Genomic DNA, 14,012 nt, shown 5'->3' with positions numbered 1-14,012 from the left:
GAATTATGCAACACAAAGCCAGAATCTCAAAGCAACTGAGACTAGACCAGCAGCTGCAGAGGGAACACCTATGGCTCCACTTTTATATCCATCTTTGTCAGCAAGCTCATCTCCACTATATCAAGGTACAACTTTTGAGCAACCACATAACAACTACATTGAGGCAACAAAGAATCCCAGAAAAAAAGTACAACTGGCTAAAGCAACATGAGATTTCAAAACCAAACAGAAGAGACAGAAGAAGCAAGAAGAAGAACCACCTTAGGTCTGTGGGAATGTAAGTGAATGGGAGATTTCCTCAAACCTTGAAAGGAAAACTTCTAAAGGAGGACAAAACTGTTGATTCAGAGAGAGAGGACTCTGAAAGAGTGTGCTGTTATTCTGAATCTCTATCATGAGAAGAGGGTGAAGAGGAGGGAGCTGCCTTACCATGAAAATATTATACAAGATCTCAGGCACAGATTGAACACCAAGCTCGAGCTTTCTTCCCAAAATACAGATGCCATTGGGAATTGCACCCACTGGCCAGCCTGTGTATAATCCTTTCAGCCACTGCGGCATGAAAGGACTAATAGCCAAACTCCCACCTTTGACAGGAGGAGCTTCAGCTTGGATTTCAGCTCTGAAAGACAACACAGCTGGAGAAATGCATGCCTTAGAAGACATCCGTGCAATGTTCTCACGCATTGAAGGAGTTGGTGACCACGAGACTGATGTTGGATGGAGGCATTTCACTCAGAGTGCAGCGACAACTTCAGTCAATTTAGAAATGGAATTTGGCAGCACCTTAGAGTCACCTATCCAAGAATTATAGATTTGAGAACATTGAGAGGGTAGAAGATTCACCCAACTAGATTTAGGTTTGTGTCAGGCAAACCATTTAAAGCCCATTCCGCACTTTTTAGATATCCGTTTGTTGTTAATAAAATCTCTTCACAAGCTAATTAAAAATCACCTCATATCATCACATAATCAGTGGTGAATTGTCCACAGCTCCCTTATTACAATTGATGTCTGATGCAAAAAATTCTTAATTTTTTGTTCATTGCTGTACCCATAAATAAATGGTAATTAGAATGGATGTTAAAAATATTCAAAACACAGGGAATCAAATGTCCATCTTTATCTGCCTTGTCGCACACAAGTTTGTTTGTTTGTTGCTCCTTAACGAACAGAAAAACAGCCTTCCACTTAATGGAGTCCTTATGTCCTCTTGTTTTAAAAGATATAAATTAAATACAAGTTTTTAACTGAAAGACAGACCGCATTACAAAACAGTCTTTGAAAAAGTTAATGGAGGTGGAGTAAAAAACTTTGATGCAGAAGTCTTGTGTTTGTTTCAACTTCAACTATCAGCCCATATCTGAATTAACTTAATTCGCTTGCCTTCCATGCAATTAAGCTTTCCTTCCTAGCCTCGTCAAATCTCAGCCACGGTGCCTTTTTGTGTTCTTTAGTCTCTGGATGTATGGCAGGCTAGTTTATCTTAAAAGTTCTCTTGTACAATAAATACCGATTCGGTAGGACAGTGTGCATTCAACTTTTCATTTTTTCGACTCCTCGACACACATGGCACAGAGCATGTTACACACCATAAACAATCCCACTCTAAACAGTAGGTAGGAACAAAATGGCATAATAAAAAACTTAAACGTTACAGCAGTTTATAAACTCAGGCAAGTGAGATTAAAATTCAAAGCTCACACATTTTGTTTTTAAATGGACACTTCTTAAAAAGCTGATTCAAATAAAGATATTACCTTCAGCTTTTCACTAGCAAGCTAAAGATGCTGCACCTAGGTTCAACTGTGTATCGAAACATCAGGTAGGGATGGTGTTCAAGAGTGGAAACCCAAGCCCCTGAGTATGAGAAATTTTTTTACAGCTAGGCATGTAAAGGCAGAGATAATTGTAAGTTTCTTTGGTGGCAGAATGAAAAATAAACCTGGACCAGGTTTACAGTCTCATAAAAAACATAAAAGTACATCACGCAGGTTTCAAAGGTAACTTTATTAACTGTTGTTACATTTCACTGAGTCAACTAGTCCCCATCCATACACGCATACACGTAAACACACACACACACACAGGAAGAGAGACTGATGTGGATCTAGAATGATGCGGACAGATGTGGGTCTACTCAGCTCCCTGTCCTCCCATCTGCTCCTCTTTGTCCTTCTTCTTGTGACCAGAGACGATGTCATCAATACGGAGCAACAAAATGGCCGTCTACAAACACAGCAGTATAATCAGTATCAATCACACTACTGATCAGTAATCATTGATATCAATCACACATCAGGATGTACTGCTGTGTGGGAAGTTCTGACCTCGACGGCGGTCTTATAGGTCTGAGCTTTGACAGCAAGCGGCTCCCAGATCCCGAGAGCTGCCATGTCGGACAGACAGCCACTCTCACCATCCACACCCCAACACACACTGTTATCCTGAGTGTGTTTGGCCTGAACACACAAACACAAATACAAACAGCTGACTTCTCAATAACACACAGGTTAAATAAAGTTTTATTGCTGTTACCTCATTTGCTTACCCTCAGTGATGTCAGAACGCGGATGGTGGAGGCACCACAGTTCTGGATCAGCGTTCGGGGGATAACCTCGAGCGCCTGAGCTACGGCACGGTATGGCCACTGTTCGACACCGGTGAGAGCACGGGAACGCTCCGTCAGGTGCTTCGACACTGCCATCTCCACTGCGCCACCGCCTGGCAACAGGAAGGGGTCGAGCAACACATTACGGCACACCTGCATGGCGTCCTGCAGGTTCCTCTCCACTTCCTGTGGACAGAGACTGTGTTAACCAAGCTTTGGATTTACCAATCACCTCACTGATTGATTGATTGATCGATTGATCACCGCTCACCGCCAGGATCTCCTTGCTTGCCCCCCTCAGCAAGATGGTGCAGGCTTTGGGGTCTTTGCACTCAGTGATGAAGGTAAAGTACTCATCTCCGATCTTCTTCACCTCAAACAGCCCAGCTCCAACGCCCACGTCCTCCTCACGCAGCTCGTCCGTCCGACTCACGATCCGGGCGCCGCACGCCCTGAGAGAGAAACAGTTATTTACAGCTCGCTAAAACTTCCTGTCTGAGGAGCAGAGCACTGATTGGCTGCTGTGTACCTGGCAATGCGGTTATTGTCAGTCTTCCTGACGCGACGGATGGCGGTGATGTTAGCTTTCACCAGGTAATGTTGAGCGAGATCTGACAGGAAACAGGAAGTAAATGCTATGCTGTTATTTTGTTTCAGGCATCTCTGCTTAAACGTGACCTCAGAGGACTTTCCCTTCATGTTTGTTCACCATCTTGGTGCTCTGAACCACCTCCACACTCCACTCTCTCTGCTGAGCTGCAGGTGACATGTACCTGAGATCCCCTTCTCGGTGAAGAGCAAGTCTGGTTTGAGGCGGATGATGTCCTCACAGATCTGCTGGATGTACTCTTCCTCCATCTGCAGGATCCGGGCAAAGTCTTCCTCCTTACTGATCTCGATATCTGTCTGCAGGAGGCAGAGCCACAGAAATACATTACCACAAGTAACACTTACACATGCAAACAAGTGTAACTACCTCTGTGTGTGTGTGTGTGGTGGGTGGATCACCTGACTCTCTCCTTTCTTGTACTCAAGCGAGCAGTCGAGCAGGACAATTCGTGGGTTCTTGATCATCCTCCTCATCCTTGGGTGCGTCACATCTTTGTTGATCATGACTCCTCTCAGCACACACGAGTCCTCGATGATCCCACCAGGAACCTGCATGCAGCACACCATCATTGGAAACGGGACAGATAAAACTTAATTAACAAACAGCCTGAAGGCAGGCGAGCCAACCCTGAGTTTAAAGCGAGTGGCCCAGTGATTCGTACCTTCTCCACCTTGGCGTACTTCTTGATGTCAATCTCTTTGCGACCGCTCTCCTCCAGTTCCACAGTGCGGACGGCGTCCAGCGCAATGTTGCAAGCCAGCTCAGACCAGCGGCTCAGAGCTTTGGTGTTAATGGCTGAGTGGACGATCTTCAGCATCATGGAGCGGTCTGACGTGTCCACAGGGGTGCTAGGAGGGGAGGGGGCAGAGTTACACACAGCATGGGACATGGCGACATCATTGCAGCTGGAACAGTTTGGTGTTACCTGATCTCCTTCAGCGTGTCCAACATGTCCTCCAGCGCTCGACGGTAAGCACTGATGATCACAGTCGGATGCATCTGCTGCTCCAGAAACTGCTCAGCCACTGCCAGCATCTCACCCGCTGAAGGTCACACAGGTGACAGGGCAGAGAGAGAGAGAGAGAGAGAGAGAGAGACAAAGACAGGTGTTAGATCAACTGAGAGATCGTGTGATGGTGTGCCACGTTTCTCGTCCTCTTCCTCACCCAGTATGATGACCGAGGTGGTCCCGTCTCCCACCTCCTCATCCTGTGTACGGCTGATCTCAATCATCGACTTTGCTGCTGGGTGCTGCACCTGGATCTGTTGTCAAGGAAATGCAGCAGGTGAGGAATCACAAGCCTAATTAGATGCTGAATGAGTGTGAGCGTGTGAGAGTAACTGACCTCTCTGAGGATGGCGTTGCCATCATTGGTCATCACGATTCCTCCAGTGGGGTCGAGCAGCATCTACATATACACAAACACAAACAGGGGCGCATGTTAGCATATTAGCATGCTGACAACAGTTCTCTTGCTGTGCTGTGCATGTGCAGAGGGTCTGACCTTCATCATGGCCCTTGGGCCAAGGCAGGTCCTTATGACATCAGCGATGGTCTGAAACGCACAAAGAGATCAAGGGGTCAATCGATCACTCAATCAATCCCAGCGGGTCACATCAATAGTTCCTATCACCTGTAAGGTTCAGGCGAGTCTGTGCTCATGACCCACTGGGGATCTCAGAGTTAGCGTCACATCTGTAACGTGTTTCAAAGAGCCAGGTGTACAACTGCTTACCAATTATTATTTAGTCATGCTGATCACACTGGTCTGTGTTAATACAGCAGTCCCCAAACCCCGGGCCTCGGACCGGTACCGGTCCGTGAGTCGTTTGGTACCGGGCCGCGAGAGTTGAGGCTCAGGTGTGAAATGTATGGTTTTCAGGGTTTTTATCGGTTTTCAGCGTTATTTTGCTATCGTTTTTATCGTTAACTCGGTTTTCCTGGGTCTTTTCACATGTGTTATGAATAAATCTTCTTTTTTTCGGTACCTGTACTAGTTTTATTTTGTTGTATTTATCCGCGACACCTTAAAGGCCGGTCCGTGAAAATATTGTCGGGCATAAACCGGTCCGTGAGGCAAAAAAGGTTGGGGACCGCTGTGTTAATATGATCAGATTTTATCTGTCACACACATTGAGTTCATTTATCCTCTTGCAGTGAATCTATGTAGAGCACTGAGAGACCAGAATGCCAATAAAAGTCAATAAAAGCTGGATCTTCAGGAGGGTGTGTGTGTGTGTGTGTGTGTGTGTGTGTGTGTGTGTGTGTGTGTGAGACAATGGTCAATAATGGAGTAGATAGGAGCTGGCTCTCTGCTGAGATGTTTGTGATGGTACTCCTGGTCCTCGAGCAGCACCTGGTCCAGCCTGAACAGGTCTAGTTATGTGCCGACTCAGTCTCTGAGCATCACCTCTTTGTAGGGCTGCTCAATTAATCGAATTTTAATCTAAATTACGATCTGGGTTTGTTCAAAATCCCTACCCTTTCAGCTTGTTCGTGGCCAAAAGTAGCCACCTACAGATTAGGTCTGTAATTTTTATTATTTTTGTTTTTTTGCCATTTTTTTTGCATAAAGCTTTTAAGTAACTTCAGTTCTTTCCATAAATATAAAATAATTATTACTTTTTTATTTTTTAACCCTTTAAACACCAGTTTGTTTGTCCACTGCACCAGCTGGACGACAACCTCAAATCTCGCAATTTTATATAATTGCATTGCTACTGAAATTTCTTGTATGATTAATAGTAGAGTCTGGGGCATATAATTGATTCACATCAACATGGATTATAATGCATTGTTATTTTAGTGCAGAGAGAGCAAAAACATAAAAACTCCCTTTCAGACTGTTCGTGGCCAAAAATGGCCACCCCTTGTTTACATTTACAAAATGCTATAAAATTCATATATATTAAAAAAAAAAAATGTCGTTTTTTTTTTTTACATGATTTTTTAGATTAGCATCAGGGCTGTTCATGAAAATCAAAATTTCATTAAAATTCTGAAATTTAACCCTTTAAATACCAGTTAGAGCACATAATCATAACAACTCATAAATAGAGAAAATCATAAAATCCCAGTTTTTTTTCTAAATAATACATGCCATCTGATTTATTTGCTAACCATGATGAAGGTTAGATGCATAGCAATAATTAACGGCATCAATGACATTTATGCAACATTGTTTTTTTCTGCAGTGGCAGAAAAACAAAAAAACTCCCTCTCAGACTGTTCGTGGCCAAAAATGGCCACCCCGTTTACATTTACAAAATGCTATAAAATTCATATATATTAAGAAAAATCTTTTTTTGACTTGATTTTTTAGATTAGTATCAGTGCTGTTCATCAAGACCAAAATTTCAATCAAATTCATAATTTTAACCCTTTAAATACCAGTTAAATCACATAATTTTAATGATTTAAAATTGTGTGCATCCTCATTAGCAGCCACACTAGAGTGGTTTTGGTAGGCACACTTTCTACACCTGGTTCAAGGGGCTGCTGTTCCATTCCTTTCACGCATCCTTTATTCCCCATCACCGACTGCTGGTTCCTTGTGTGTTGCTGTCAAAAGAAGCATATTCCTCCGTTGCTTTGGCATGTGGGATATTGCTGTGGTAGTTTTGGTGAAGCCAAAGACAGACAACAAAATCTTCCTCTGTTGCAACTGGAGGAGCTGAGGAGGAAGCTCTGGGTTGTTTCCCCTGTGCCGGTTTTCATCTGAGGAGTTCCTCTGCCAATGTGACCGAAGGAAAGACGTTGTCCTCGGAGCTCCTCCGTCAGTTGGAGTCTGAACCCCATGCCTTTTTTACTTCCTGAGAACTTCCAGTGTTTTCATCCAACATGCTATGTATTGCTTTATTCTGGTGTAGGTTTTATCTCCACTTCATCTATAATCCTCCAATCCTCACACCTTGGCCTCCCGTGCAGGTTTGTAAGGGTGCACAGCAGCTAAAAGATCTCCTTTGTTATAAAAAAGTCAAAAGTAGATGTCAGGCTGCTAATGCAGGACTAGGGTGACCCCTAGTGGGTACTGGATTGTGGTGCAGTCTCTCTTCAGTAGTGGGACCCACATGGTTTTCCTTTCATGGCGGATCCACTGAGTCGCCGGCTCCTCGGTCTCAGAAAATGCTCCTATGTTCTTTTTTTTGGGGGGGGGGGGCTCCACCTCCATGCCCCAAACCCCAATCCTCCCCCAAAGAAGAGGATTCGGGCACTGGCTAGAACTCAACATCAGTGGTTATGCAGTCAGCCTCTTTGAAGATTGTCCCCTCATCTTCTGGAGAGGAGGTTTCTTCATCTTGGGCAGATGTGTTTTCTTCAAGGGCAGAGGACTGCTTGCTGTCCTTGCTCTCTGACCAGATCATATAGGCAGTGCTTGAAGCATTGATGATCTAATTGCCATATTGCCAGAATAAATGATCTGGAAGCTGTTAGGCTTACTTACAGCAGTAGCTCTGTCTGCACCTGCATAAACTCCAGGACACGTTTACAAATAGTGTTTGTTGTTGTTTGCGCTCCAGCTGCAGCTGCAGGTTTGAACTCTGCAAAATGTCCTGTGATTGGGGTTTTTTTTGTTTCTAGAGTTGATATTTTGGGTATGGTATCTTTTGATGAAAAATACAAGAGTAAAAGTGCTTATAACATGTGCTTCAAAGCTAAGTTTGACTGGGAACCTCAAAGCTCAATATCCTGCATCCACAGAAATTCACTGCAGCCTATGTAATGTTTGAATTTATTCCAGTCTATCTTGCAAATACATGGCTGTACTGCAATGTCATGCACAAACACAAACTATTAGATCCTTAAGATCAAACCTATGTGAAAATTGTTTCATTATTTTGGTCCATTGGAGTGTGGTAGGCCAGCAAAGGCCGCTACTAGAAACTCAGAATATTACATGAAATTGCTTGCTTGGCCAAAAATGGGTAAATGATGTAATTTGGTAAAAAACATTAAAAACTACAATTTTCATGTGTTGAGTTTAGAATGAAAGCAATTTTACCTAAATTGCATGATATAGTACTGTCAGTAACAAGGAATCAAAAAAGGTGGTTATAATGGGTTTCAATTGGCCACAAATGGCCACGATAGAACCAAGAGGAGCAATTTAGTGTATAGTGAATATTATTGACATTATTAAGGAGCTGATGTTGAAAATTAAAAAAATCTGAAAAAAAAACACACACCTTTGGGAAGTTTCATTCCATTTGCATTAACAGAACAAAAATGGTTGAAAAGCGAAAAGCAAAGTGGCCACAAATGGCCAGGTTAGGACTCAGAGGGTTAAAAATGACTGAGCCGATTATTAGCACCTCCCTCGTGCTTTACTCTCATGTTGCTCCGTGTGGCAAATCGAGTGCACCTCTCTGTGATTCGAACACGTATCATAACAATTAAGAGGACCCAAGGGAAGCTCGGAAAGCTAAGCAGAAGTTATTTGGAGAGCAGAGGGTAATGGCTGCTGAAGAGAGAATCCCGCTGGTTGAAAAGAGAGGTATAACGACTTCAGTGGTGTGGAAACATAACGGGTTCGCGGAGTCAGACGTGGATCAAGTAGACATAGTGTGTAAACTTTGCTACGGTGTCGTAGCTGCACCACAGAGCAACACTACAAATTTATTCAAACATTTGAAGACCGCTCACAAAGTGACATACGATCAAACAATGAAGGAGCAGCAACTTTAGCTGACATACCTCAATGTCAGTTTGATGCAATTGTGCATTGTGTGGCTACACAGCTTGCCTTGATGTTTGGTTATTTGTATGTAGGGCTGTTCGATATAATGATATATATCGTATGACGATATAAAAACGTCTATCGTTTCATTTTACGCTATCGTTTGTTTCATGGTGTCGCAAAATAAACTGTTTACGGCAATATTTTTTCATTATTTTGATGGTCACTGTAGTGGCTATATTAATTTCCTAAAGTTCTCTCTTTCTCTTCTATTTAATATAACCACACTACAGACAGACAAGCGCTTGTTTTTATGCGTTGTCGTTAGCAACAACGACGGTAAAACCACCTCGTGTCCGCTTGTTTATTTTCCACATAAACCTTTCACAATAAAGCTCAAGATCCTGTTGAGACTTTTCAAAATAAACTGAATCACGTGAAAGATGCAGAGTATTTACGGATGAGAAGCAAAAATGAGCCATCAGGTGCTAAAAAATAAAACTTAGACTCAAACATTAGAACAGGCTTTTCCCCGCAGCACGCTGTGTAATAAATACTCACAAAGAAAACGGCGGCCATTACAACCTATGTCTAAAAATGTATCGTTTCATGCATCAGTTAAAACACTCGACTCCAGGTACGCGACGCCCAGCTGGAAACATTTCACGCAAGTGGAGCTGCTCGACATTCACAGAATTTACAGAAAATGTTACATTTTTGTGAGTTATATCGTTATCGGACGATAGAGGTCTTAATATCGGGATATGAGATTTTGGTCATATCGCACAGCCCTATTTGTATGCATAAATATTATGCAGTATTTTGAAGTTCACTTATCATTAATGTTTACATTTTTCATTTATTTTTATATTGCAAACATTTGTACTGTTATCGGTATTTGCACACTATTTTATATTATTTTTTGACGATCTTTAAAGCCATTATTCAATACATTGTTATTGTTAAATAAATATCAAATAATCGAGATCTCAATTTCAGTGAAAATAATCGTGATTATCATTTTTGGCATAATCGAGCAGCCCTACCTCTTTGCTTTCTGTACCACAGCCAGTCTGGCATTCAGAGGAAACACCCAGCTCCCCGTTAGTGTCTGACACTGTTAGCAGAATTAAACCCGTGTACACATTGTTTCAGACTGAGCCATCAGCCAATCAGTGAACATGATTATGTCACTGTTAGCCAACAATGAAACACCCACGCACTGTAAACTGCACTCTGCAGGTGTTTCTTAGGTAAGCCATAGAGATGGCACGATACCACTTTTTTTTTTATGTCCGATACCGATATCATAAATGTGGATATCTGCCGATACCAATATGAATCCGATATAGTGTTTTTTAATCAATAAAACTGTTTTTTTAATATCTTTCTGCTTTTTGTATAAGTTCATACTCAAGTTAAAAAAACCCAAAAACACTAAAGCTATTCTGTTATACCTGTATGCAAAAAACACACTGCACCCAAAATATTTCATAGTTCAGCAATACTGATCAATCTAATAAACTTAAACCTACTCCATCCTCCCTATTCTGGTATTTTAAAGAGTAAGCAACCTAACTAATAGGGTTCTAAAACTCCCAGCAAAAAAAAAAAAAAAAAATAGGGACCTTCCCCAAAGGAAAAAGTACTATAGCTTACTAGGGTATATTAGACTTAACAGTTACACAGTTAAGTCTACAGTTACAGTTATACAGTAATGGACTTCTAGACATTTTACATCAGATTAAAACTTTCGGTGTAAGATTCGGATAATTATTTATTAAAAGCTAGACATTTTAAATGAGAATAAGAAAGAAAAGTATGTCTTTGTGCCCCCCCTTTTCCTGTTAATGCCATATCGGCCCCCCCTGGCTAAACTTTGCTAGCAGCTTCTAAACAGAAAGCTAACACACAGAAATTAAAACACCTTTTTATCTTCTTTGAATTTTAATCTTCTTCATTTAAAAGGAAAAATATGTATAAATTCAATGACTAAATCATAAACACTTGAGTTGTACCGATTCATTATTTTAGCAACTGAGTATTCTATTAATTGCTCAGTAACAAATAAACGCTTTCATCCTATTGATTAGTAATATAAAATATTCAGGAGAAGAAAAAAGAACAGGTCTTTGTTAAAGTTCAGTGCTCATTGGATTAAATCTTACAAATGTATACAATCAAATAGTTTAAACAACTGAGTGCGTCCGCACACAGCTGCTTATTAAGTAACTAACCAATAAGTTTAAGGACAGTGTGAAGCTCATTAGGAAGCTCATTGCGCTAGGAGAGCGATCCGGTCATGATTCTATTTTTTTTTTTACCCAGTCCAGCTCCTACAAGACAAGGAGCAGGCCAAGACGGACTACAACCAACAGCTGGAGCACCTGCCAGATTGGATATGTCAGTTACCACGGTAACAAATTTGATAGGCAAGATATATGTCAGCAGTGGCTCGGGGACCACTGTGCAAAGCACCAACACATCGCCTGGATCACAAACAGTAGCGGTTTTTGATACGGGCAACACGGGTGGTTGCCCGGGGCGGCATAGTGGTGGGGGACAGCATCACGGGCATCGGCAAAAAAAAAAAAAAAAAATTTGCTCGTACTCATGCTGCCCCGACATCATGCGCATTTTGGGAATGTCGTAGGCACCAATCGGTTTTCTATCGCCCATTTGCTGGGAGTAAGGGCGCCCTCCGTTTGCGAGGTGCGCCTGCTGCTTGCGGCACAGGGAGGAGAGGGCGGGGCGGCGGGGATTCTCTGGCTGGCGCAGCATCTAATAACTCGCAAAATAAAACAAAATAAAAACAAACCAACAAACACAAAAACACCAGACATTATGATACAGACTTATAATTTGCACCGATGTTTTTTCGAAATTCTATACGCAAAAAGTGAGCGCTAGAGCCCTCGGTGCGCCTGCTTGCTGCTGAAGTCAAAGTAAACTTTATTGTCATCTCCGCTATATACAGTACAGTATATAGAGAGACAAGACGACGAGGCTCCAGTTACAACAGTGCAAGTAAACAAACAATAAATATAAGAAGAGCAAGAAAATAAATATACACTTTAGGATTAGGGGTAAAGTGATCAATAACAATTTAAAATTTATAATTTACAGTTTGATGATTTAAAGTCTCACACGCAACCCGTCGAAAGGGGAGGGGGGCCGGCTGCTTCCAAATAGAGCACATTTCATTGATAATGTTGTAAATCCAAGCCCATTATGTATTCATGATTTGAATCCTGGGTTGTGCGAAATCCCAGAAATAAACCCTAGACAAAGCGAATCTGTGAAATAAGGTGTAGGTCTATTAGGTTATGATTCTCGGGTTGGGGGATGGGTGTTCATACTGGAGTGCAAAATTAAAACCAAGATGGACAAGAAAAGTTCAAAGCCATCAGGTCCTCAGTTTAGAAAAAAGAGAAAAGAGGAGGAGAAATGAGCAAAATATACAGGTAAGCAGATGTGTCATTGGATAATGGCAGGTCATGTATCCTGAAACAATCAGAATCAGAATCATACTTTATTAATCCCTAAGGAAATTATGTAGGTTACAGTTGCTCCATGAAGAAATGGTAAAAATAGTAACAGTAACAGACTAAACTCCAAACAATACATTATGTTACAGATTTTAATATTAATTAGTCAGTGTCAGTTGTAGATTTGTCCTGTTCTCATTGTATGACGAATTATGATGGCTGTCCGGTAGCCGTTTGCATACTATGCATACTCTCTCTTCATATATGTGTGTGTGTGTGTGTATGTTTCTCTGGTGAAATTCAGTATGGTTCCGACAACAGTTTTATGTTAATGTACAATCCTTAATATGTTTTGTGTGTGTGTGTGTGTGTGCGCCAGAGGGAGTGTTCGCCCAGGGCACCAAACAGGCTAGGACCGCCACTGATCACAAAGCAGGTTATTCAGTTTGTGACCTAAAGGGCACAGAAGAAAGTGAGCGGAGCCTTGTAGAACAAACTCACCTTTGCTGCATTGATGTTCCCGGTCTGGACTTTACGTCCAGACTCTCTCTTCACGTTCTGGTCTGCGGAGACACAAACACACACAGGAAGTTACTGTCCGCATACACGCAGTGCTTTTACTCGTTATTCTTATTTGTACAGTGATGATGCGTTTTCAATAAGCAGATGTTTCGTCTGAACAAGAAAACGATAAACCCTGACTCTCATACTAATCAGTACTGATTATGAGTCTTCTCTCTGGATCAACCATAATGATCAGAAACACAGTGACATGTTCCTAATGACATAATCAATAACTGAGTTCACACTAACACAGGTGGAGGATTCCACCTTCACCCCATCACATCACATGAACGCCTGATTTTAGCCTCAAAGGAACCGTTAGCCTGCTAGCTCCGTGTTCATGCTGAGTAACGGGTTAGCTTAAGTTAGCCTAGCATCCATCTGCTAACCGGGCTAACATGCTAACGACCGCGCTTTGCTTGGTGCGTCTCCGGGTTGCTAGCGGATCGAAGGCGGCCGCGGACGGCCTGAGTACGGTTGTCCGTGGTTTTGTAAAGGCTTTGGAAGAAAATAAGAATACTCACTGAGCACTAAAACCTGCTGGCCGATCATTTTCACAGCGCGTGCCGGACAACAGCCTGGAAGCTTCTGGGTGGCACGAGGAGAGAGGAAGGCTCCACCCACAAGGGCGGGCAAACAGCCCGGGTCCGACTAATCAGAGAGAACATTGCGTGACAGATAGGCAGATCCGCCAATAAACTGAATGAGGCAAAAGGGTCGCCCTTTCATGGAGACAAAATCAGCCCTTTAGTTTCATATTATTTCCGTGTATTAAAAACTGTTTCCGCTGAAAATAGAGCAGCTTCTACAATAAGCACCAACAGAATTCACAGTTTTGGATGAACTTCTTAAATTGCAATTTTTGCTTTATTTAAAGAAACAATTTATGCTCAGGAGCATGGGCGTCTCAGAGTTTTTTCTAACCCTTTCCGTTTGTAAACTGAAAAATGCTGAAATTAGCGGCAACAGTTTTCCACATTTAGCTCCAAACCTTATGAAAATATTTTTTTCGAGTCACTTTTCACAACATTTACGAAAATATTTGTAACTTTTTATATTTC

The 14,012-nt window shown here is 42.0% G+C and overlaps 1 protein-coding gene across 1 annotated transcript; it reads right to left on the bottom strand.

Annotated features, from left to right (window-relative positions):
• Positions 1 to 1,991: 1,991 nt before the first annotated feature.
• On the bottom strand, positions 1,992 to 13,632 carry cct3 (chaperonin containing TCP1, subunit 3 (gamma)). Its single transcript, XM_003459655.5, has 14 exons — positions 13,476 to 13,632; positions 12,889 to 12,950; positions 4,727 to 4,777; positions 4,568 to 4,630; positions 4,388 to 4,484; positions 4,147 to 4,264; positions 3,883 to 4,069; positions 3,620 to 3,769; positions 3,385 to 3,517; positions 3,141 to 3,222; positions 2,883 to 3,063; positions 2,552 to 2,797; positions 2,331 to 2,462; positions 1,992 to 2,229 (listed from the first exon to the last, which is right to left on the bottom strand). Exons 1-14 carry the CDS (start codon positions 13,501 to 13,503, stop codon positions 2,137 to 2,139), a joined length of 1,623 nt encoding a protein of 540 aa, XP_003459703.1. The 5' UTR covers positions 13,504 to 13,632; the 3' UTR covers positions 1,992 to 2,136.
• Between the last annotated feature and the right edge of the window lie 380 nt (positions 13,633 to 14,012).

This window comes from Oreochromis niloticus, linkage group LG22 (genome assembly GCF_001858045.2).
Source record: "Oreochromis niloticus isolate F11D_XX linkage group LG22, O_niloticus_UMD_NMBU, whole genome shotgun sequence".
NCBI lineage: Eukaryota > Metazoa > Chordata > Actinopteri > Cichliformes > Cichlidae > Oreochromis > Oreochromis niloticus.
The sequence above is the reverse complement of the archived record's forward strand: the minus strand, read 5'-3'. Positions and strand labels throughout refer to the sequence as shown.